Below are 23,536 nucleotides of genomic sequence, written 5' to 3'. Positions count from 1 at the left end.
ACCCTCTCTGATCAGCAGAACTGTCCTGTAACCCTTCCCGAGATGGGTTAATGCCTCTGCAGTCACATGGGCAGTGACTTCACCTGATGCCCCCATGTTGAAATAGTCTCTCCTGAATCAAATTGCAACATCATCAAATATTCATGGAGAGCTCACAAGACATTAGGAGCTAGACCTGCAAAGAGAGTCTTGATACCATTGGGGGGAATACACAATTTGAGTCAATGTGTATTTGCCTTCTCTGTGCCAGGCACTGAGAGTGCAGGTGGAACCCAGCTGTTTCTTGGCTCACGGCCTGCCTCCTGCCTGAATCTAAAAAGACGACTTCTGCCCACAAGGTTGAGGAAGCCAGGAACTTGCTGCCAGAGGCAGCAGGGAGCCACGGAAGGCTCTAGCGGGGGAGCGGGTAGGTGACAGCGTTAGAAAACACTACAAAGTGCTAGGTGGCCAGTGTGTAGGCTGGGCTGAAGTGAGGGCGAGCCAAGGCAGGGCTAAGGCTGTGCTCAGCCAGGAGAGGTCGGGCCCTGATGATGCAGGCAGGAGCTGAGCGGGAAGGGGAGGTGCAGAGGTGAAGCCGCGCTCAAGGTGACCGCACACGAAGCAGCAAAACCAGTTCTAGTTTCCGACCAGCTCAGGGGGCTCAGCGCTGGCGCTGGCCCAAGTCCCCACTCTAGCCTTTCAGTCCGGAGGGGATCATTTCCAACGGGTGGAGGGAACCTTCCCGGAGGCTGCCCCGCATCTAGAGATGCCTGCAGCTAGTTACGGTACTGAGTGACTTTTGTCCTTTGCAGCAAAAACACAAACCAAAAACACAAAGCAAAAAACCTGCCACGGAGCGGCCGCTCAGCATCCACTGGGAGCAGCGGCCGGGCCCGGCCCGCGCATGCGCAGCGCCTTCGGCTGCCTGGGACTACAAGTCCCGCCGTGCCCCGCGCGCGCCCGCGGCCGCTTGCCTCCCGGAAGTGGAGCTGGGGGGCAGCGTCTCAGATCTCTGCGCTGGGGCTGGCTGGCCGGCTGGTTCGGGGTGGCGGCGGGAGCGAGGAACCCGATGCGGGCGAGCGGCACCGGGGATGGCTGCGGCTGGAGGCGGGGACTGCGAGGGCGCGGCGCCCGAGGCGGACCGTCCTCACCAGCGGCCCTTCCTGATCGGGGTGAGCGGCGGCACCGCGAGCGGCAAGGTAAGGGGCTGGGCGGCGCGGCGGGGCCTGCGCGTCACCCCGACCCCCGGTCCCTAGGGATTCCGGGGCCCGATGCGGCCTTTGTCCAAAGAGAGACCCCAGCCCCAAGCTGCTGAGGCTGGGGGCGGAGGGTCCCCCGAGGACTAGGCTTGGACCCGGCGCAGGCAAGAGGAGGGGGGAGCCGAGCCCTGGACCCTGGGGGCCACCCCAGACTCCCCGCTGGCCTGGCCTCTCGTGGCTTCTAGGCCTGCGCGGCTCCAGCCAGTGCCCCGAGGCCCTCCCGCCAAGTGCAGCCCCGCCTGCCACTGGCCGGTCTGGCAGCCCCTCAGGGAGTTGCTGGGTCAGGGTGGGCGTTTCCAGGCGGGGATCCTGTTTCTCTGTTCCCAGTCAACTGTCTGTGAGAAGATCATGGAGCTGCTGGGACAGAATGAAGTAGACCACAGGCAGCGGAAGCTGGTCATCCTGAGCCAAGACAGGTTCTATAAGGTCCTGACCCCGGAGCAGAAGGCCAAGGCCTTGAAGGGACAGTACAATTTTGACCATCCAGGTAGAGAGAGACCCCAGGGGTGAGGAGGGAGTGGGGGAGGAGGCAGACCGCAGAGACTGGGTCCGGGTTGGACAGGGATAAGAAGAGACCTGAGTGGTTCCGTGAAATCACCGCGGTGGCGGGCTGCGTGCCTGAGCCAGGAGGTCACTCGCAAGCTCTCTGGGCCCTGGGTGGCTCCCTGGGTTGGACTCGCAGGAAGTCCACACCCCAGGAGGTCTTCAGGACCACTGCTCTGCCCCTAACTTCTGTGGTCATGGAGCTGTCCCCCTGCTTCCTGTGCTAAGGGCCCTCTGCACAGGCCACATCCACTGTGGCCTTTCGTTTCCCCACCCGCCCTGGGGGGCAGAGTCCTCCAGAGGCCAGCAGTGGGGGGCAGCGTGTAAACGCGGACCAGAGGCCTTTGAGGCTCCGTTTCCTGGTCTGGTCAGGGGCCAGCGGAACAGGTCAAGATGGGATGGATAAGGGGAAGAGCCGGGCTGCTCCTGCCTGCTGCTACTAGAAGATTCCGCCCTGTGGCTGGCTCCCATCTTTACTTCATTCCACGGGAAGGAGGCCTGAGAAGCGTCAGTTTAGTTATTTTCCAGAAGGGGAGAGAAAAGCCGCCCAGCACCCCGACCTCCCCGGCTGGGTGATCAGAGACCTGTGTCTGCCCTTTAGGGTCTTTGGAATCACCAGCACCCAGCTGTGCTGACCCCGGGGCAGAGCCAGTGCCGACCTGCCCCCAGGCAGGGACAGTGGCATTGCCTGGCCTTTTCCTCCATCCCTGCAGATGCTTTTGATAACGAGCTGATGCACAGGACGCTGACACGCATCGTGGAGGGCAGAACTGTCGAGGTCCCAACCTATGATTTTGTGACCCACTCCAGGTGAGCTGGCGCCCGCAGCCCCCTCCCGCCCGCCGGGATGTGCCCCCGGCCCGGAGTCAGTGCCTTCCTGGGCTTGCCCGCAGGCTAGCGGAGACCACGGTGGTCTACCCCGCGGACGTGGTCCTGTTCGAGGGGATCCTGGTCTTCTACTCCCAGGAGATCCGGGACATGTTCCACCTGCGTCTCTTCGTGGACACCGACTCTGACGTCAGGCTGTCGCGAAGAGGTGAGGCGGCCGCGAGCCTCTCTGCCCCCGGCCGGGGCGGCTGCGGGTGTGGGGTCTCGGGGTCACCGCCTGCTCCTGTCGCCGCAGTGCTCCGGGACGTGCAGCGCGGGCGCGACCTGGAGCAGATCCTGACGCAGTACACCACCTTCGTCAAGCCGGCCTTTGAGGAGTTCTGCCTGCCGGTACCGCCTCGCGTGCTCGCGGGCCTCCTTGTGCCCCCCTTTCCAGAGGGCCCGCGCCGCCCGGTCCTCGGAGAGCGGGGCTGGGGGGGAGCGTGGCCTGCCGATGAAGGGAGAGTTGAGCTGACCGTGCCCACGCGGCCAGGGAGCACTTCTCAGGCGTGAATGGCCCTCTGTTCTCCCCCCACCCACTGCCTGCCTCCTCCCCGCTCCAGGCCTTCGCCCCGACACCTGCACGGCCTGCGTCTCTCCAGGGCACTGCCTGTCAGCTGACTGGCCATTTCCTTGCCGCCCTCCCTTAGAAGAGGGGGCTTCACGGGGGCAGGGCTTTTGTCTCCTCACTGCCAGCCTGGTGTCTGGCATATAGCAGGTGCTTCATTAACTTCATCCAGCCACGTGCTCCTCTGGGCTGCCTTGGGCCGGCGTGGGCGCTGGAAGGTCCAGTTGGCTTGTGGCGAGGAGGCCATCCGTCTTTTCCTCCGTCTTGCCTTTTTGACTAGATGGGACTCATAGAGGGATTTAAAGGGAAATATAACAATATCGTGCTTTTTTTTTTAATGGCTGTACCCACAGCACATTGGAAGTTCCTGGGCCAGGGGTTGAATCAAACCCACAGCTACGGCAGTGCCGGATTCTTGAACGCACTGTGCAGGGCTGGGAGTCGAACCCACACCTCTGCAGCAACCTGAGCCGCTGCAGTTGGATTCTCAACCCACTGCGTCACAGTGGGAACACCAGTGTTTTGCTTTTTAAAGGGAAGAATACAGCACAAAGGAATTAGAACCAGGATCCCTGCTTTAGATGAGTAGAACCCATGAGTTCCAGCTCTGCTATTTTTAATGTTACATTTATGTTCTTTGAAGTTTCTGGAAAATGATTAGAAAAGTAAATTGTTGCAGTTTCTTGCTTACTTACAGAAAGACATTTGGCAAAGAAGGTAGTTTGCAATAAAACTGGGCACCCAGTGTGTCTGGTGCCCCGGGTAGAAGCAGGGCCATTCTCGGCCTGGCTCCTCCCTCCCCCCGCGTTACATACGGCCACACGTCGAGGGCCGCGGAGCTGGCCAAGTCGTGGCATCAGCTTTTTGCTGGTCGCCTCCCCCTTCCCCCGGGCCGCCCACCGCACTGAACCCACCCTGTGGGAGGCGGCTCTGGTCTTCAAGCCTTCAGTGGGTTCCACTGCCTGCAGACACAGCTGCCCCGGGACCCGGTTCCGCCCACCTCTGAGCTCACCTCTCCTCAGGCCTCCTTGGCCCAAATCCACTCGCCAGCGACGCTCTAGGGCCTGCCGGTCTCTTGGCCCAGACCGTTGCCTCCCTCGTTTCCTTCCAGATGTGGCCCCCTCAGCAGCATCTGGTTGGGGCCCTCCTCGGCTGTCACGGGGCTGAGAACACCGTGGCCTGCCCTGCTCACGCCTGGGTTCTCAGAGAAGGTTCCTAAGGGCAGCGGGAGAAGGCCATGTGCAGCGGGAGGGTGCCCGCTCCCCCGGCCCGTGGATCGGGTGGTCAGCAGGGAGAACCAGCCCCCACATGGTGTTCGTGGGGAGAGGAACATCTGAGGTGGCGAGAGGAAAGTGCCATTTCTTCCGGCTGCCTCAGCTCACTTTCCCTGACTTCTGGATCACTGTCTCTCACCCGGCTGAGAGCAGCCGCGAAGCCCCCCATCTGCCACGGCGACCCGGGCCTGCTCCCCTGAATGTAGCCCCAAGCAGGTTGAAGTCACCTTGGGGACAGGTCCTTCAAGACCCTCCTCTTGCCTTGCAGACGAAGAAGTACGCCGACGTGATAATCCCTCGAGGCGTCGACAACATGGGTAAGAACTGGGCCTGGCGGCTGCCCTCACCCCCCCCAGAGCCAGGAAGTAGGCACCGCCCATCCTGTCGTGGTTCCTGAGAGGCCTGTCCTGTGTACACCCGCGGCACAGGTTTAAAATGCACTTAGGAAAACATTTAACACGACGTGCTCCTGAAACTGACACGTCCCTTGTCTCTCTGTAAAACTGGTGGGAAAAAACATGTACGGAAAACTTAGGGAGTCACTTGTGAGCAGAAAGCACGTAACCAGGGTTAACTGGCAGAGCCTCGCTGCCCAGCTCAGGTGGGTGCTCGGGTCCCAGCATGCACCTGTCTGGGCCGAGACTCAGCAACACGCGGACGCCTCGGTGGGGGCGAACCTCGCGGTCCACGAGGAGGCCGGGCTGTCCCTGGGTGGGCTGACCCCGCCCCGTCTCCGCTGCAGTGGCCATCAACCTGATCGTGCAGCACATCCAGGACATCCTCAACGGCGACATCTGCAAGTGGCACCGCGGAGGGGCCAACGGGCGCAGCTACAAGAGGACGTTTCCGGAGCCGGGCGACCACCCCGGTGTGCTGGCCTCGGGCAAACGGTCCCACCTGGAGTCCAGCAGCAGACCCCACTGAGGAGCGGGCGCTGTCCCTGAGACGCAGCGGACACGTCCTCTCCGAGGCTGGTACGGCCGGGGTGGGGTCGGGGTCCAGGCGTCCCTCGCTGCCGTGGGAAGCCCGGCCGGGTCACTCCCACTGGGTCTGACGGCTTCTCCGCCCTGACGTTTCCACCCGCTTCCTCGTGCTGAGGAGGCGGAAAGGTCTCTAGCTCCGAGGCAGCCCACAGAACGTGCTTCAGTGAGCCAGGCATGTGTTCTGGGGACGCTGAGGCATCGGCTGAGACCCCGACGGAGAACCCACAGCGCAGGTTCCGCGCGATGTGCTCGCACGCTGACCGAGGTCGAGTCTGAGGACGGCTCTTGCTCTGTGCGTTGCACAACCACGTCTTCTGTTTACTCCAGTCCCTGACACGCGAGCTCCCTGTGGCCACCAGTGGGTCGTGAGCCCATCTCCGAGGCTGAGCCGGGGGGGAGCCCCGGGGAGCAAGCCTTTCCTTAACCAGCACCCGACAGAGGCGGGTCCCTCGCCCAGCCCAGGCCTGCCTGGTGGGGGTCTGCCTTCCGACAGGCACGGCGTCATCGTGCGGCCCTGCCTGGGGCCTCTAAGCCCCGGCTGCTGTGTAGACGGGCCTCCCCTGATGTCAGCTGTGGCCAAGGCCGGGGCGCCCAGCCCGGCCGAGGTGTGTGGACAGGAGGTGTGAGCGGATGTCGCCGCCTCCGGGCACTAGTCCCTTGCCCACCCAGCATCCATGCCTCACCGACACGTGGGGTCCTGTCCTGGTTTGTCCTCCCTCCCTCCCGCGTGGCGGCGCCGTCTGTAGACGTGATCCTCTCCCGCTGCCGCCAGCTGTCAAGCGCCAACTGCAGTCACCCGCGACATCGGTTGCGCTTGGCTGAGCTTGGTGGCTGACCTCTGATGTCTATGTGACAGTTTTTCCAGAATCTTTGTGCCCTTGTGGAGAGAGAACCAATAAATAACTCCCAACACGGATGCCAGTTTGTCCCTGTTTAATGACACCAAGTCAGCAGGACACGGAAGTGCGTGGATGACGGAAACGCCTCTGTGGGAGCAGCTCACGCCTCGCGCAGGACCTCGGGGTGGGGGGTTTCAAGTCAGCAACGTGAGGGGAGCACCCAGGGCCCCACAGCCTCATCCAAGTCTGTCATTCCTGTAGCCCCTGAAGCCTTAGGCTGACTCCTCAGGCCTCACTGGGGTGCTGGGACAGGGGGACAGGGGGACAGGAACAAGCCGGGGGCCTTGTCTGGTTTCGCCTGAACTCGCTCCCGGCCTTCTGTCCCCGTCACCATGTCCCACACCAGCCTCCCCCACTCCGCAGGCCGGGGCGGTGGTGGGGGGGTGGACGGCGGGCCTGCTCTTTACGGCTCAGGATGAGGTGGTTCTCAGACGGCTGCTTCAAGAGAGGAACACTTGCCAAGCCGGAGTCTCCACCAGGCCCAGAGCTGCTCCTCCAAGGCGGTTCTGCCGCGTCCTGACCTCGGCGCTCGGTCCTTCGCTGGGTTCGTGTGCACTAGTGTTTTCGGATCAAGATGTCCCAGCTGTCTTTCCAGCGAAGGGCCCTGAGCTCGCTGGGGGAGAGCGACCTGTCCCCGTAGGTTAGTGGGCGCAGCATGTTGGACACGTGACAGGCAGAGGCGAACCAGGCCACCACCAGCGCGTGGAAGAGGCTCCTCTGGAGCTGGGACCTGCGGGCCGGAGCAGAGCATGGCGTGGGGGGCTGGCACTCGTGGTCACCTGCCCTGGCCTTTCTCTTCCTGCCCCCCCCCCCCAATCAGCCCTCATCACATCCCGCCTGATGTGCTGGGCCCTGCCCTCCTCACGCCTGCTTCCAGAACCTCCACAGCCTCTGCTCTGTCGGAGCGCAGATGCCGGGGCCTTGTCCCCCCAAAGCAGCCTAATTACCACCGAACAGCCCCACTGAGATTCTGAGGCCCCCTGAGGACCAGAGGCTGCGCCCCTTGCTCTGGCCTCCGGACGGGCTCGTTTAGAGCTTCCTGGTTCATCTGTCACACATCACACCTCCAGCCACAAACACGAGCTGCCCTGGGACACACCCCATGATTCCCCTTTGCCTGCTGTTCTCCAGGCCTGAAGCTCCTTCCCCATTTCCCATCCACGTCAGCCACCTCCACCTCCCACCCGCCTTCGCTCCATCCTCTGACCCCCACGGAGCCCTGCTTGTGCCCCTTTCGTGGCCCTGACCAGTCCCGAGTCCCCGTCACACCGAGATCACCACTGGCCACGCCCCTGGACCCTGACCCCGGGGTGCTGCTGCGAAGGCCGCGCACCTGCAGAGGTGGTGGCTGACGTGCTCCAGGACCACAGGGAGCAGCAGGATCTGGAAGGCGAGGGCGGGCAGGTAGTGGTAGAGGAAGAGCGTCTTCTCCACCATGAAGAAGGGCAGGTAGTTCACGGCCCAGCCCCCGGCGCACAGAGCCCCAGCCAGCACCCAGCGCAGCCAGGAGTCTGCAGGGAGAGGCCATCTCAGCCGGTGCTGCCGACGGCTGGAGCCAGGAAGCTCTCTGCGGCCCAACAGGCTGGCTGGCTTCCTGTCCGCAAGGGACCCACGTGCCCGCCGCTCCTGATTTCTCTGTCCTCCCCCCAGCCCTTCCCAGCATCTCTGGAGGAAGCACAGACCTCCTGTAACTTCCTGCGGTCCTACTGTCCCCTTTGTGAGAAATACCAACCCCTTGGGTCGCGGCCTGGCTTATTCTCTATTCCTCGCTGACCTTGGCTCTCCCAGGAATTGGGAGCTGGGCCTCACTCCACAGGGAGCAGTGTGGGGGCAGGGGGCACTGGATCCTGCACCCGCTCAAGGGAGCAGGGAGTCAGAGGACAGTGACCAGCTTGGAGCTGAGCCCGGAGAAGGTGCCTCCCTGTCCTGATGGCCTTGGGCGCTCTGCCACGGGTGTTTGCTCGTTTCCTGTTTCTCGATGGTTTTAAGGGGGTCTCTGTCCTTGCAAACAGTCACCCTTGACTAAGTGCCTGCCGGCCACTCTGTCCCATCTGCCACTTCCAGGGCTTCTGGGATCCAGGATCCCACCTGTCACTTGCACTTCCCCAGAGAGGCCTGGAAGGCCGTGTGGGAACCGGACTGCAACCCTGTCCCTGGGGAGGCAGACATCATGGACGTTCCCTTGAGACAGAAACAGAGGTCGGCTTAAGGCCCTGCTTCCCACCGCGGCTGGGCTGACACGGAAGCCCGAGGAGCTCCTGTCAGAACCAGGAGGAAGGGGCGTGAGCTGTGCTCGGGCAGCCGCGCTCACCCTCGGGGAGGTCGCAGATGTGCCGCCGGCGTCTGAGCAGGTACCAAAGGAAGAGCAGGACGTAGGCCAGGGTGGCGAGGCTGGCCGAGGCCCAGATCACCACGTTGCCCAGCAGGTGGATCTGCGCCTGCAGGCACAGAGACACAGTCACCCCAGCCAAGCTGCTGCCCGCAGGCCCCTCCCACGTCCCCACCCTGGGCCGTGCCTGCCCCGGTGAGAGCCTCTCTACAGAAGTGCCAAGGCTCCCAGCTCTACAAGCTGAGACAGAGAACCGGGAGGAGACGCGATTTCCTTCTCCCCGCAGAGCTGCTCTCGGAGGGGCTGATGCTGAGCCACTGGGGGCTGAGCAGCCCTCATCCCAGACCCCGATTCCCAGCCCGCAATCGCTGCCCCACTCCCGGGAAGGAGCCGGGCAGCCTCCTCAACACGGCTCACGGTGGCCGAGTCCTGGGCACTGACTCTACGCTGCGTCCGGCCCCCCAGGTGGAGGGAGACGATGCGTAAACAGAGCCCTGACTGCCCAGATACCAGGGGCTTCACAGGATTCTCTTAAAAACCACGTTTGCGGAGTTCCCAGGGTGGCACACTGGTTAAGATCCCAGCTAGTATCCGTGAGGATGCGGGTTGGATCCCTGGCCTCACTCAGTGGGTTAAGGATCCGGCGTTGCGCCGTGAGCTGTGGTGTGGGTTGTAGACTCAGCTCGGATCTGGTGTAGCTGTGGCTCTGGTGTAGGCCGGCAGCTGCAGCTCCGATGCAGTCCCCTAGCCTGGGAAGTTCCATATGCTGCAGGTGCGGCCCTAAAGAGACAAAACAAAACAAAACAAAACACCCCGCCCCGAACAACAAAACCAAACCACATTTGCCAGAGAAGCGGAACCACGTGCTCCCGCGTCTGCGGTGAAGCTCGGTTCCCCGTGATCTGCAGAGGCGCTGCGACCTGACGCCCTGGCTGTGTGGGAGCTGTGGCCCCACGCCACCGAAGCACTCGGAGGAAGCAAGGCCAAGGCTTTTGTTAGGAAAGACGTCGCAAGGCTGGGCCTCGGTCACATGCGACGGCTGCTCCTAAGGTCACGGGAGTCTGGGGCACGGGACAGCTCTGCGCGCACAAGCGCTCTGCTTACACTGGTCCGGGGGTGCAGCCAGTAGGCGATGTTGGTCTCCAGCGTGACCCAGTCCAGCGGCGTGGAGCTGTACTTGTGCTCCGAGTCATCGCTTCTCACCGTCAGCATCCGCCACTGCAACAAAGCAGGGGCCTCTGGGAGCCCCGGCCAGCCAGACACCTCCATCGCTCAGGGATCTGCCCCTTTCACGAGCGCGTCCAACCTCCAGTTCATCCGGGTCACACACGCAGCAGGGGCAGCGCGACGGGCGGGCAGCGCGCCCGTCGGGAGACCTGAATTACAACCTGGCTGTGGCCCCATTCCCAGCGCCGGGCCCGCGTCTGTCACGGGACGGGGCTGGGTGCCAAGGACACTTTTACCGTGGGGGGCCGCGTCTGGTTCTGACCGCTCTAGGGCTGCATCGTGTTGACGGGGCCCATTCGGACCTGACCTGTGTGGCAATGTCACACTGCAGAGCCTCCTTGGTTCCCGACCGTCCTGCCAGCGAAGCCACAGGCAGGACAGCCACAGGCGGGGGCCGACAGTGTGTGCGTGTCGCTCACAGTGGACAGAGAAAGGCTCCCTCCCAGCCGGTCAGGGCCTGGTGTACAGGCCGACGCAGGGCCACGGAGTGCTACCGGCCTCGGTGCTTTGCCTGTGAGCCAGGTCGTGCCTCCCTCCGCCCGCCTGTCACCTGCAGCTCCGAGAACCTGGCCATGAAGCTCAGGTTCCTGCTGACGTCCATCTGCGTGGGTGAGTGCAGCTCCAGCTCCCTCTCCTTCTGCTCCTGGCCTGACAGACACACCCCAAGCCGAAGCCGCCGGTCAGGGAGCCTGGGCCGGAGTCCTCCCCACCGCGCGGGGCTCCACCCGCTCAGGCTCTTTCGGGTCCCAGGGCTCAGCCTGCGCTGCCTCCCGGGGCCCGCGTCCCGTCTCTGGGGGGCTCGCCGCCTCCGCCCGCCCGCGCAGGGCGCCCCGAGGACAGCCGGGGCCTCACTCTTGCCGTAGCGGTGCTCCTCCACGTTCCACACGGCGCTCTCGTGGTAGCCGCGGGCCAGCTTCTCCCCGACCACCTCCAGCTGCCGGAAGCCCCAGTCCGGGAGGTGCGCGCCGCTCAGCTGCCAGCGAGGGAGACGGAGGGCGTGACGGGGGCGGCGGCAGCTGAGCGGGGCTCGGTCCGCCCGCGGGAGCTGGGTGGGGGCGGCCGCTCACCTTCAGGACGGCCGAGGTGTTGACGTGCACGAAGCGGACCTGGGACAGGATGGTCTTCCACACGGCCGCGTCCGACTCCCTGTTCACAATGTCCTGCAAGACAGCCGCCCGTCCTGTTCTCCTTAAGGGCGAAACGAAGAGCAGGCACCAAACGGGGACACTGACTTCGTCTGACGCCAGGGGACAGGCCCCGAAGGGGAGCTGAGGGCCGGTCCTGGGTGTTGCCATGGACGTCATTCCTGACACCCGGGCAAGGGGGTGGGGGCGGGAGGCATTGCCATCCTCCAGAGGCTGCATGGGGGTTGCGGGGGCAGGGCCCCTCTCCAGAGGCTGCATGTGGCGGGGGGGAGACCCGCCACCCTCATCCTCGGCCTCGTCCAGAGGCTTCTCAGGGCAGCCTTTTCAGTGGGGACTTAAAGATGGACGGTCCTCCTTGAGCTTCTGCGATGCCTGTTCACTGAGAAGGCTCAGCCAAACACAAAGATGGAGCAGAGGAAAGTGAGACACGGTCCCTGAAGAGATGCCCTTGGAGTGGACTCACGATGCTGGGAAATAAAAGCCTACTATCTGCAGAGCCTGGCACTGTCGTATTTAACTTATATTTAACTTACTGGTGACGCCCCCATGAGGTCAGGAGCTACTGACGAGCGGGGACTGGGGGCCTAAGTGGGCGCAGGGTGAGGCCTGGCTGGGGCCACACCGCCAGTGAGCCGTCTGCCCTGTTCCCTGAGCCTCGGTTCCTGGAAAAGCGGGCGTGTGGGGCTGAACATGGGGCCCAAGGAGCAGGACAGGGATCAGCAATGAGCCTCAGCAGCAAGGGGGCTGGGGGACCTTCAGGAGAATCCCAGGGACAAGGGGCATGGTAACAATCGCGTCACAGCAGAACCGGGCAGGAGGGGCAGAGGCAGACGGCCTCACTCACACACCATCGAGAGCCCAATGGTGGGGGCGGGGGCGCTGGTGCTACGGATGAGGCTCAAGGGAGCCTGGCTCTCCCCGAGGCTAGCCCAGGGCAATCGCCAGCGCTGCGTTGCGTGCTCCGTCCCTGCCTTCGGACAGTCCAACAGCCCAGTAACAGTCCAGTAACGCAGCTTCCCTCCCGCTGCCTTGCCCAGAGCAGCACGTGCAGCGTGGAGGTGGGTGACCGCTGGCTGGGACTGGGAGGGTGGTGCCGGGATGGCTCCACGGACAGCACAGCCAGTCCCCAGGGAGAGCCTGGCTCATCCTGAGCGAGGGTTGACGAGGTTCCCGGGCAAGGCAGGGTGGCCAGAGCCCCGATCCTGGGTGTTCACAAGGCCCAGAGCCTAAACAGCAGGAGGGCACCTTCTCCCGGCAGCGCCAGCCCAGCCCTGCGGCAGCGCCAGCCCAGCCCTGCGGCAGCGCCCCACACGAGCAGGAGCTTTGTGCCCGGAGCAACACCCTCTGATACAAGAAAACCACCCGATCCCCACATTCTGTACAATGCCGAGGCTGTGCTCTGTGAAAAGAGCTACACCTTTTTTTTGACTGAAAACCACGGGCCTAATTTCGCCCCCGATCACGTTGCTGAAGGGCGCGGTCTGGACCAGGCTCGTGTCGCCGGAGGCGAGGGCTGGGCGTGGGACTCACCAGCCTCCAGAGGTTCTGGGCAGGCATGGAGATGTTGTAGTCCACGTAGCAGGAGACCTCCTGTGAGTGGGGGCTCAGGGGGGCCGCCACATCGTGCCTGGAAAACCAAACGACGCGGCTGAAAAGCACCCACTGCCCCTGGCGGGCAAGGAGGACGGGATGTGACACACTGGCCCCTAAGCGCCGTGAGCAGCCTGTCTGTCTGGTAAGCCGCAGCATCCCTGGTACTGAGGCTGAACAAGTGATCAAGTGCTGGAGGTTTGGAGGTGAGCATCAACAGGGAAGGGTTCTTTTTTCTTTTTTGGCCACAGCACGCAGAAGCTTGATGAGGGAATCTCACTTCCCGGACCAGGAACTGAACACAGGCTACAGCAGTGAAAGCACTGAGTCCGAACCACTAGACCACCAGGGAACGCCCACTCGCTGTCCCTTTAAGGGGGAAAAAAATCCACTTTTCAGGAAACAAAGCCAGCTTGGCCTTCAAGCACCACCACGTGAAGGATGAGCCACCCGCCAGCTTGGCGATAAAGCATGTAAGCGCAGAAGCTCCGCAGTGACCAGCGCCTTCCGGGGACACAGGGTCTGGCAGGTGTCCGTCTAAAGCATGGGTCTCACCATCCCCCTTTCAAAGGATGAACCAAGCCCAGGAGCTCAGCCCACACAGGCTGGTGGCTCCCAACGCCAGGACTTGGAAACGGCTGGGGCGCCAAGAACATTGTGGGATGGCCAAGGGCTCTCTGCGACAGTGACTTCAAATGTCTAGAAACGCCAGGTCCTGCGTTCACTCACGTGGAAATCACGGTTTTCTCAAACCGCGCAGGGCCCTGTGGAGGAGCTGGGGGCCCCACACTGAGCAGAAAGAGGCCTGCACAGCTCTGCACAGCCAGACACGACCTGTGAGCGCGTGAGCGATACAAATTATGCCCAAACATGGCGGGCACAGCGCGGGCACAGTGCGCAAGAAACGCTTTTGGTGATGGGACATTTCAGCTGACAGCTGAATGTAAAGGGGGTTACTGGGGGGGTGTGGAGGGGGCACTGTCCCTGAGTCAAAGAACAACCCAGGCAGACGAGGCAAGTGTGAGGCCGTGGGGGGCTGCACATGTTCGTTCTGGGGATAGCTGGGGGGGAGTGACTGGTATGAAGTTTACCAGGGAGTGGGGGGCCCGCAGGCAGGGAGGGGTGGGTGTTATTCTGCTGTGACAGTCACACCGGAAGTCACTGCAGGGATCTCGGTAGAGAAGTGACGCCAGCAGAGAGGGTTTTTCAAAGGGAGCCGTGGCTGCTGGGTGCAGGGGATGGAGGGACACGGCTGGGGGGCTCCCAACCCCGTGGGACGAAGCAGACAGGGCCTGGGTGGGGGCGTGGGAGTGAAGAGAGAAGGAAGTGAGTCAGGGGAAGGGGAGACGGTGAGGGCCCAGCAAGCAGCTCCTTGAGGGGGCAAGGAGGCACCAATGTGGGGTCTTGAGACCCATGAGATGGCAATGATGGAGAAGCCAGGTGGGGGGAGCAGGTAGGGCTCCCCCTTCTTCAACTCCCTTCTGCTTTCAGTGGGGGCCCCCGTCTGCAAGGGCGCCCACCCTTCATTCTGGATAGGACTCTGCTCATCACCCATGGGCACAGGTGAGAGGCCACTGTCCCACTTAGGTCACTAAGGCTCTCCTCCCCGCCACTGTGCCCCCGCTGCGGCCATCGAGGGCCCCCTCCCGCGTCGAGTGCAGGGCAAGGTCACGCTTTGCTCTGCCCAGGGGAGCGGACACTCACGTGTTGAGGAAGCGGGTGGTCATGCCGTGTACGAGCTGTACCACGTCGCCGTGCCGCACGGGCCTCGGAGGGCTGCTCACCACCAGCTGGTGCCTGGGGAGAGAGCGCGGCCGCGCTCCCGGGGTGTCAAGGGCCCCAGGTAGCACGCGGCCAGAGTGGAGTTGCACGGCCACTCGGTCCGTGGGCACCTTGTGGGAAGTGGACCACGTGAAAACACAGGGCGTACACTTTGTGACAACTTGCTGCAACCTCGGGTCACTTCCCGAGCTGCCCAGTGTGGCCCGTTTGCCATGGCTACATGGCAGCTGTGCTGTACCTGCTACAACGCCTGCACCTGCCCTGAAATCCTCGGACAGACAGACTCTGGCTCCATGTTCACTCAGCAGACGAGGACTAAGGCCTGTGAGGCCTTGACCCTGGGCTGGGGCTGAGCATCAGGAGGAAGCCAGATGAGGCCACCACCCTCGGGTCACTGCACCAGGTGGGAACCACAGAGTGAGCACACAGGCAGCGGCAGACAGAGGACAGTGACAGGGGGAGGGCGTGGAGCCTTGGAGGGCAGCAGGGGCGGCCTCCCAATGCTGACCCTCACTGTTAAGTCAGAGGGCACAGCAGTGGGACCCTGCCAGGCTGTGGGGACAGCCTGTGCAGCCCGCAGCAGGCGTCGGCCTGGCTCAGAGATGCAGAGGAGGGCGAGTGCTGGGAGAGCGGGGGCAGGGCTGCAGGGGGGCTGGGGCCCAAGGGCATGGCTGCAGCCGCCAGGAGAGGCTGGATTCCTTCTAAGCTGGGGGAGGGGCCTGGGCAGGAGTGTGACCTGCCACCTGAGTAGGACACCTGAGCAGCTGCGGGGAACGAGCTGTGGGGAACGGGGGCGATGGGGAGGCGGGTGTGGAAGCAGATTGCTGGGAAGGAGAAGACCCCAAGACCTCTTTAGGATGCAGAAGCTAGAAGTGGCTGAGGAAGGTGAGCGAGGTGCGGGGCGGAGCTGGGGACATGCCTATGAACACCCAGGAGGAGATGCTGGGCAGGAGACTCGCTGGGGAGACCCAAGTCCCTGAGCTGGTCCCAAAGATTCCAGAGAGGGAGGGAGGGAGCGTGGACAGGGCGTGGGGGGGTGGGCGGCGGGGGGGGGTGGACATGGAGGAGGGGGGAGGGGCGGGGACGGGGAGGAGGGAGGGAGGGTGGCTGGACTGAGGCCGAGGTGTCCTGGGCGCATGCTCACCTCCCGGGATCCTTCACGATCCACCAGTTATTGACGTCCTTGAAGGGGTAACAGGTCACCTGCTGCTGGTGGGAGCTGCCACGGCCGTTCTCATATCTGCAAGAAGGGGAGGCACCTGGGGGTGGGGCGCCAGGTGGCCCTTGGCCTTGCCCCCAGGGTCCCTGCAGCCCCCAGGGTCCCTGCAGCCGCCACCAGCAAGGTGTGCAGAGCCATTCACGTCCCAGAGCGGCTCGGCCAGGCCCTTTAGTGATTCTTCATGCAGAAATAATGAGACTCGTTGACAATCAGGGTCTGAGAGCTCAATTTCTTTTTGTCTCACAAGCTTCTACACATGAAGTGAAAGTTGGTAACAGCAAAAACATGAGCAGACACAACACTTAATAACCTTCAAGTTACAAACTTTCCTTACATCACGGGGTAGGTGTTCTGGTGGGAGTGAAGCCAGCAGGGCACGGGTTTGCCAAAGACGTTCTTCAGAGTGACCTGGGAACCGTAGGCCACCTCCAGGGGCTGGCCTTGCGTGATCCGCGCCAGCCCCCCCTGGGGCAGAGGCAAAGGGGTGCCAGGGAGGGAGGGAGAGCAAGAGAGAGAGGGAGGGGGGAGGGAGGGAAAGGGGGGAGGGGAGGGGAGAGCAGTTGTGGCAGCCACACCAGCACCTCTGACAGCCACTCCCCCTCCGGCAGGTGCTCGGGGCCGGCATGGTTATCACCCGTCATAAATGAGCCACAATGACACACTGTGCGACAGAGACAGAACCGTAGCCTCTACTGACTGGAGGCCGCCCTGGGGCCGGGCCCTCCGAGAGTCCCTCCCCGCCACCCTCAGCGACGGCTTCCAGGCTTCCTGCGGGAGAGCAACTGTCCCCTGACACTGGGAGTGGGTGAGTTAAGAGAAACCAGCCCGAACACAGTGCTGGCCGTCGGCAGAGCCAGCCCTCGGGGCAGGTCTGTCCACTTCCCGGCCTGCATTTCCAAGCACCTCGACTCCACGGAGCATTTTGACTCCTTCCCGCCACCAGCAAGAGCGGGCGCCAGGGCACGTCTGTGCTGTGCGGCCGGGCTCCCGCCGGCAGTCACACCGCAGAGCCCCCATCAGGGTGCGGTCCCGGGGAGACACACTGAAGCCGGGCCTCGCGTCCTGATTCGCTTCTTCCTCCTGGGCCGCATTTAAGTAGGGAAGCTGAGCCAGTCCAGCGCGGCCTTCTTTCTTTTTTTTTTTTTTGCTATTTCTTGGGCCGCTCCCGCAGCATATGGAGGTTCCCAGGCTAGGGGTCTAATCGGAGCTGTAGCCACCGGCCTACGCCAGAGCCACAGCAATGTGGGATCCGAGCCGTGTCTGCAACCTACACCACAGCTCACGGCAACGCCGGATCCTTAACCCACTGAGCAAGGGCAGGGACCGAACCCGCAACCTCATGGTTCCTAGTCGGATTCGTTAACCACTGTGCCACGATGGGAACTCCCGGCCTTCTTTCTAAGGAGGCCGGGGCCCTCTTTACCTCCAAGCTGGCCTGGAAAGCACTGGACATGATTTGGTCGTGGGGCCCCGAGCGGCAGAGCAGCACCAGGTGGACGTAGAAGAACAGCAAGTACACGAGGACGGGGACGGCCAGCAGGGCCACCGCGCGGGCGAGCAGGTGGCAGAGCACGCGGACCTGTGGAAGGTGGAGTCACGCCCGCCCCGGGAAGGCGCCTGCACCCCGGGCCTTTCTGCCTCGCCCTCTGGCCTCAGCCCACCCTCGACGGCAGCACCTACGTTGGAGAGTGTCCGGTCTCCGATCAGAAGCCAGGCGTGGACGGCGGCAACTCCAAGCACAAGCAAGTACGTGAACGCACCCATGTATTTGATGCTGCAGACACGCCAAAGGGGGAGGTGAAGACGGGACCCTGGGGAGGCTACCGATGCCGCCTCAGCCCCGTGGGCCAAACTCACCCAACTGCGCAGGAGCAGGCCACACCCGTCAGCACCAGCCAAAAGCACCAGCTCGCAGAGAAGGGCCTGGGGCAAAGCAGAGAAGCGGAGCTGGGAGCTGGGAAGGTGGCCTTTCGAGGGCCGAGTTCCAGGCACAAGGAAGGGGTTCCTTGCCACCCAAGATGGCAGGCAGTCTGGAACCAGTTTTTCTTTTCGGCCAGAACAACTTCTCAGTTAGTTTAAGTTATAGAAAGAGGAGTTATTTATTTATACCGTCATGAGCCGAGAGCCAATCTAGGTGCCCAGAGCAGCAGGAAAAGCACTAGACCTGCTCAGGTGGGCAACCCCCCACTCCCAGGCCCTTCTTTCCTTTTTTTTTTGTTTTTTTTTTTGGCTGTGCCCATGGCACAAGGAAGTTCCCGGGCCAGGGATCGAACCCAAGCCACAGCTGCGACCTGCACCACAGCTGTGGCGATGTGGATCCCGAACCCGCTGAGCCAGAAGGGCACATCCATCCTCTTGCTGATGAACTAGCAAGGACATGTGCCAGTCTCCATACCTGTGTTTCTGGGAGTTGCAGAACTTCAGGTAAGACAGCACGGCCAACAGATTAAAAAATATCAACAGAGATTCCAAAAGCATTAGCCTGGACTGAGTGATGAGGGCGTTCTCTGTCAGGAAGAGGACACGGTGTCGGCTACAGGCCAGCGTCCACGGGAAAGGCCACTTGCCAAACGTCACAGGACGGGAGGGTGGAGAGGTTGGCCTCGGAGAGGCCGGAGGGGACGGGCTCCGGAACCACAGAAGCCGAGCCACGGCTCCTGAGGCCTAGCGACTCCGGGGAAGTCGCTGCCCCTTTCCGGGCCTCATCCCTCACCTGCAGAAGATGCGCAGACTCTGCAGGGCCACCCACGCGGATGTCTGACACCCTGGGGGAGGGGCCCAGTTAGGCTCGTCACGCAACAGACCCAGATTCTGCTCTTTTCATCCAACTCAGTTTCACCTGTTCCCAGGCCTGGGCTGAGGGACCTTTCCTGAGGACCAGCTGCAGACCCCCCAGGCCGTCTCACTGGTCAGGTCCTCCTTTTAGGACAGGTGGCTGGAGGGGGAGGCGCTCGTTGCTGGACGTGGCCTGCACCTCCGTGACGTCACAGTCTGAACCCACAACCCCCCAGCCTGGGACTGCGTGACTCCCAGAGTCCCATCTGGACGAATGGGAGGTGCTTCCCTCCGTCCCGCCAGTAGCAGACGCTGTGGGGGACACACATCTGCTCAACCAGGAGGCTTCCCGGGCTGCACACCGACTCGGGACAAAGGCTACCCCAAAGCGGGCAGGGGCCCAGGCCTCACCGATCAGCATGAGCAGAGCAGCCCCTGTGGCGGCGCAGTGCGAGAAGCCGAGCTCCCTGATGATCTGGTAGGCCATGGGCACCGACAGGGCCCCCGCGAGGGCCGGCAGCAGGCGCAGAGACCACACGGGCACATTGCTGCTGTATTCTGGAGAAGCAAGCGCAGCAGGCTGAGCACACGGGGCACCCCCCCACCCCGCCCGCTCTTTTCACACAGAGCATCACGCGCACAGACTAAAACTCAAGTCTGCAAGGCCGGGGACCACGTCAGGGACGGAGGCTCTGAAAAGAGCTTCCCGTGGCCAAGGCCCAGTTCCCAGTCCACGTGGGGAGGATGCTGGGGGCTCTGCGATGAGTTAGTGCTTCTTTCCAAGCTTACCCATCTATTGCCAAAGACATGACGGCAACCCACAAAATTTATAGGGACGAAAGATGACTGCGATCCGACGCCACGTACCCAGAGTGTGCCGTGAGTACCAGAAACCAGAGACAAGAAGCTTACTGTATGTCAACACTAAGGTATTTACCAGACTTTTCGAAAATCTTTCACTTGTGTTGATACAACTTATCACACCCTGGACCCAGATGAATAAACCATAGTTGCGAAGCCCCGTGCGTGCTCCCACCTCGCGTCTCATACAATGTGTTCTAACACACACACGTTAACAAGGGAAGTGAAAACGCCATCTTACCTGCTCCAATTCTGTTCCACAAAAAGTTGCCATCGAAGCCTCCTAAATAACCTACAACGCAAGATTAATCAGTAACTATCCTTTTCGGGAAATATTTCTCAAGTACCAAACTGTGGCAGGCAACAGGGGAACACTGACAAATAAAGCATGAGACGTGGCGTCTGCCCGCAAAGCATTTCACGTCTAGGTGTTAAAGGGCCACTCCTCCTACTGAGCCTACCTCCTAAGGCCAGCAGCATGTGGCCGAAGGGCGGACCACTGCCGTCCAGAAAGAAGATCCGCTTCATGTAAAAGGAGAGGTACTGCCCGTAATACACTTCGTCAAAACTGAAAAGCAAACCCACGTTACTTTCAGCAGCCAGGACTCTTCCCCGTCAACAAAAGGCAGGAGGGGAGGTGAATGACTCTGCAGAGACCAGGAGAGGTCAGACCTTTGCCCCAATCGCTTGGTGTCTCCCATGGGCCGCATCGCACATCCCAAAGGATGGGCGGGGAAACTCCCTCCCCAGGAGCAAGCTCCCTTACATGGATTCTCTTTCTCTCCCTACGTTTGGGTCTCGGAGGAACTATGAGCCAGCCTTCAGAAGGCCTGGGGGACGCAAGGCTTATCAACCTGTCCACCAGTGCGCCTGCAGCTAAGAGTCCGAATCAGACCTGGTGACCAGACAAAGCAATCACAGGGGTAAAAAGGGGGCACGCGGGAGCCAGCTGCAGCAAAAGGTTTCCAGACAACATCAGAGACACCTCTATGACAAGGAAGAACGGCTGTCAATCTTTTAGATGCGGTGATGCTACTGCAGGCACTACTGTGGTTTTTAAGAATCCTGACTTTTTATTTATTTATTTATTTATTTATTGCTTTTTAGGGCTGCACCCATGGAATATGAAAGTTCCCAGGCTAGGGGCTGAATCCAAGCAGCAGCTGCCAGCCTATGCCACAGCCACTCCAGATCCAAGCCATGTCTGCGCCATGGCCACGCCGGATCCTTGACCTACTAAGCCAGGCCAGGGATTGAACCCGCAACCTCATGGATACTCATTGGATTCATTTCTGCTGTGCCACAAGGGGAACTCCCAAGAATCCTGACTTTTCAGAGAAAGAAACTCAGCTGTTTATGAATGAAATATAATGTCCATGATGTGCTTCAAGAAACCCCGCTGCAGGGAGGGGCTGGCTATGAGCTGGTAGCTGCTGAAGCTGGGTGACGAAATACTCTCTGCTTCTGTGTTCGACAGTTTCCCTGATAAAAGGTTAAGTGAAACGGAACACATGTACGAGCCAGGCAATAAATGGCCCTTTAATAACAACGGCGATCGCTGCCCAACATGACAAAGAACACACGCTAACGTCAGCGAGGACTCGCCTGCAAATTCCTCCATCTCCTGCCCTCCACCCTCCAGACTGTCCGTGGTCACCCAAGGCCACTGCACCCATGACAGACCAGCGGGCCAGACCCAACAGGAGGACTCTGCAGGGGCTGTCTTGGGGACACGCGGGCCTCTCCCCTCACTGCCCAAGACCCTCACCACCAGGCACCTCAGGCTTACTCTCCCACTGATGCTGTTTAAAAAGGGCATTTCTGTCACCAAGGCGCTGAACAAATTACAATTCCTTCTAATTCACCCGGAATGGAGTTGTTTGGCTTACACCACAGCCCTTGGGTAGGCAAGTCTCCACAGTCGGCTCAGTAACCCCACCACGGTCAGAGCCACGACATTCAAGTTGATGTCAGCCGTCACCACGACAGGGCGCTGCAAAAATCCCAACATCTTGTAGAAAAGCAGGGGGCCTGGGAGGATGGCCTGGAAAAGCAGGGAATAGCGAACATCAGAATGCGGGTGGCCTCCTGAAGGCGCCAGGAGGCTGTGACAGGACCCAGCATGCACCAGCAGTTAACAGCGGTGGGAACGCGAATCTCAGGACTGGACTTCCGAGGTGGCAGCAACCTGGTTTGAGGAGGTGACTGCAGCCGATCAGGTCGCTGCAGAGCCACGGATCCCGGACCAAGCTCCGTGGCTTCAAGGATCCTGAGTTGCTGCAGGTGTGACATATGTTGCAGTGGAGGCTTGGATTCAATCCCTGGCCCACAGAACTTCCATATGCCATGGGCGGCCATAAAAAAAAGGAATGAAGGAGGGAAAGAAGGGAGGGAAAAGAAAAATCTCAGGACGGAATATTCCCATCAACCAATGCGATGGCCTCCCAGCCCCTCCCTGCCTGGGCAGTGTGGCCAGCTTACAGCCTGGTGACGTCCACCCCCTGAGCCTTGGAGTCTCCTCACCTGCCCCAAGAGCCTCCCTCCCTTCCCGCCTTGTGACAGCAGCAACCCCTGGGCGCCCCTTTTCTTCCTCACTGAGGGTGCATCTGCATAGGGCACCCTGCTTCCTCCCCAAATTTCCATCTTCCCTTGGGCTCCACTTCTCTTAAGGCTGCATCTGTCCTGGGCACCCCCTTTCTAGCATCTGGCCCCTGGCGGTCTCCTTCTATCGGATAGGCTATACCTACCCTGGATGCCCGCTTCTCTCCCTGCAGCTATGTCTGCCCCGAGGACCCCTCTTCTCTCCAGAGACCCTGTAGGCCCTGGGAGGCCCCACGCCTCTACCGGGCACTCCCTTGCCCTCCCGAGGGCGCTACTTTCCCCAAAGGTTTCTCCTGCCCCGGGGCGCCGCCCTCCCTGCCCCGGGCACACCTGCCCGGGGACGGGGGCCCACAGGCTGCATCTAACTGCAGGCCCCCTTCCCGGTGCGCCCCTGCCCTCGGCCGGGCCGCCCGGTCGGGCAGGACCCCGCCGCCAGGGCCTCGGCTCCCCGCAGGTCGCGCCCGCTTGTCCCCTACGGGCTCTCTGGTCCCGACTGAGCTCTGGTTCCCGACGCCCCAAACGTACCCGCGTTTCAAGTCCCAGCAGAGCCCCTCCCCGCCACGCCTCGGATCCGCCTGCGGGTGGGGGCCGGGGGCCGGGGGCCGGGGGGAAAGGGGCCTGACCGTTGGGGGCGAGGCCGCTCGGCACTCTTCGCGGCCCACTGGCCCGCTCGGCACTCGATTCACCGCGCCTGCGGGGCCCGCCGAGGCTGCAGCGCGCGTGCGCACTGGGCGAGCGCAGCGGGGGGCTCAAGGCGCTCCGGGATCGCAGTGCACGCTGAGCTTGCGGCTGTCCTTTTACAACGACGCAGTGGGAGCCTGTCCGCATCCCGCTGTGTGGCGCGGAAGCGTGCGCAGGCGAAGGCGGGCAGGGTCTGCTCCGCGGGCTTCTTCTCCCACTCCCCCCGCCCCCTGCTGCGCGGCCTTAGCAGTCCCGGCCAAGCCAGTTCTGCAGCGCGACTAGTACCTTTGGTTAATGACCTGGCCGGTTAAGGGGCAAGCAGGCAACCCTGCTGCCCAGTGCCATCCCCTCGACTATGGGAGCTAATACGGACAGAAGTGTGCAGATTAATTACTGGAATTCCGGCTCTTTAGTGTTTTCCCGTGTTGGTGACTCAACATCCAGCGTAGCGCCGGTTACTCTGACTTACCCAGGCAGTGGAGAGGCTCTCACGCAGAGGGCTTCCTGGGATCCGAGGGAGTGGGGCCAGTGGGGCCCTAGGGCTCCTTCGTGGCCAGGCTCCAGAACGTTCCCCAGGAGCAAAGAATGCGGGTGGGTGTGGTCCTGAGAGTTGAGGGCCGCCCCTGCCTGGGTAACTTGCTTCGATAGAAAGGAGGCTCAGTGGGAATCTGCCGGCGGGGTTTCCCCTTGAAATTAATTGGGGATGATTTTATAAGTTTCTTGCATTCTTATCTGGTGCCAGGCACTGTCCTAAGGGCTGCTGCCCGTGACCTCTTTGCATCCCCGATGCCCAAGAGGTAGGTACTGTTCACAACCCACGTTTTACAGTTGTGGAAGTTGTGATTTTGAGTGATGAAGCGTATTTCCGGAGACCACACAGCTAGTGATGGCAGGGCGGAGCGCTACTCCTTGACCCTAAATCCAAGATCTTGACCCTTTCCCCTGCCTGGCCTG

At 61.9% G+C, this 23,536-nt stretch overlaps 2 protein-coding genes across 38 annotated transcripts; one reads left to right on the top strand and one right to left on the bottom strand.

Annotated features, from left to right (window-relative positions):
- Positions 1-951: 951 nt before the first annotated feature.
- UCK1 (uridine-cytidine kinase 1) lies at positions 952-6,389 on the top strand. Of its 3 annotated transcripts, none has more exons than XM_003122250.5 (7): positions 952-1,178; positions 1,566-1,725; positions 2,495-2,591; positions 2,675-2,817; positions 2,905-2,999; positions 4,759-4,807; positions 5,233-6,389. In XM_003122250.5, exons 1-7 carry the CDS (start codon positions 1,071-1,073, stop codon positions 5,412-5,414), a joined length of 834 nt encoding a protein of 277 aa, XP_003122298.1. In that variant the 5' UTR covers positions 952-1,070; the 3' UTR covers positions 5,415-6,389. The 3 variants fall into 3 exon arrangements, with proteins under 3 accessions (XP_003122298.1, XP_084855866.1, XP_005654644.2); XM_084999740.1 differs by having other exon boundaries at positions 2,905-3,062; positions 5,233-6,386; XM_005654587.4 differs by lacking the exon at positions 2,905-2,999.
- On the bottom strand, positions 6,390-23,171 carry POMT1 (protein O-mannosyltransferase 1). 35 transcript variants are annotated; one of them, XR_014829668.1, is made up of 21 exons: positions 22,427-22,554; positions 21,489-21,634; positions 21,190-21,344; positions 19,762-19,868; positions 19,542-19,592; positions 18,851-18,997; positions 18,060-18,171; positions 17,522-17,587; positions 17,345-17,438; positions 17,088-17,243; positions 15,999-16,129; positions 15,590-15,685; positions 14,368-14,460; positions 12,604-12,700; positions 10,996-11,088; positions 10,781-10,901; positions 10,165-10,576; positions 9,806-10,077; positions 8,684-8,810; positions 7,706-7,883; positions 6,390-7,102 (listed from the first exon to the last, which is right to left on the bottom strand). XR_014829668.1 is itself a non-coding variant. In XM_084999611.1 (21 exons), exons 4-21 carry the CDS (start codon positions 19,826-19,828, stop codon positions 6,928-6,930), a joined length of 2,016 nt encoding a protein of 671 aa, XP_084855737.1. In that variant the 5' UTR covers positions 19,829-19,868; positions 21,090-21,344; positions 21,489-21,634; positions 22,427-22,554; the 3' UTR covers positions 6,390-6,927. The 35 variants fall into 35 exon arrangements, 23 of the variants coding, with proteins under 23 accessions (XP_084855737.1, XP_084855761.1, XP_020926168.2 ...); XR_014829670.1 differs by having other exon boundaries at positions 10,479-10,576; XR_014829669.1 differs by having other exon boundaries at positions 21,489-21,577.
- Positions 23,172-23,536: the final 365 nt, after the last annotated feature.

The sequence above is a fragment of the Sus scrofa genome, chromosome 1 (genome assembly GCF_054392235.1).
Source record: "Sus scrofa isolate SSC_HxYL_T2T_F1_AM1 chromosome 1, Sscrofa_HxYL_maternal_Yorkshire_Landrace_v2.0, whole genome shotgun sequence".
In the NCBI taxonomy this organism is placed as follows: domain Eukaryota; kingdom Metazoa; phylum Chordata; class Mammalia; order Artiodactyla; family Suidae; genus Sus; species Sus scrofa.
Note: the sequence above shows the minus strand (reverse complement) of the source record. Positions and strands in the feature narration are given on the sequence as shown.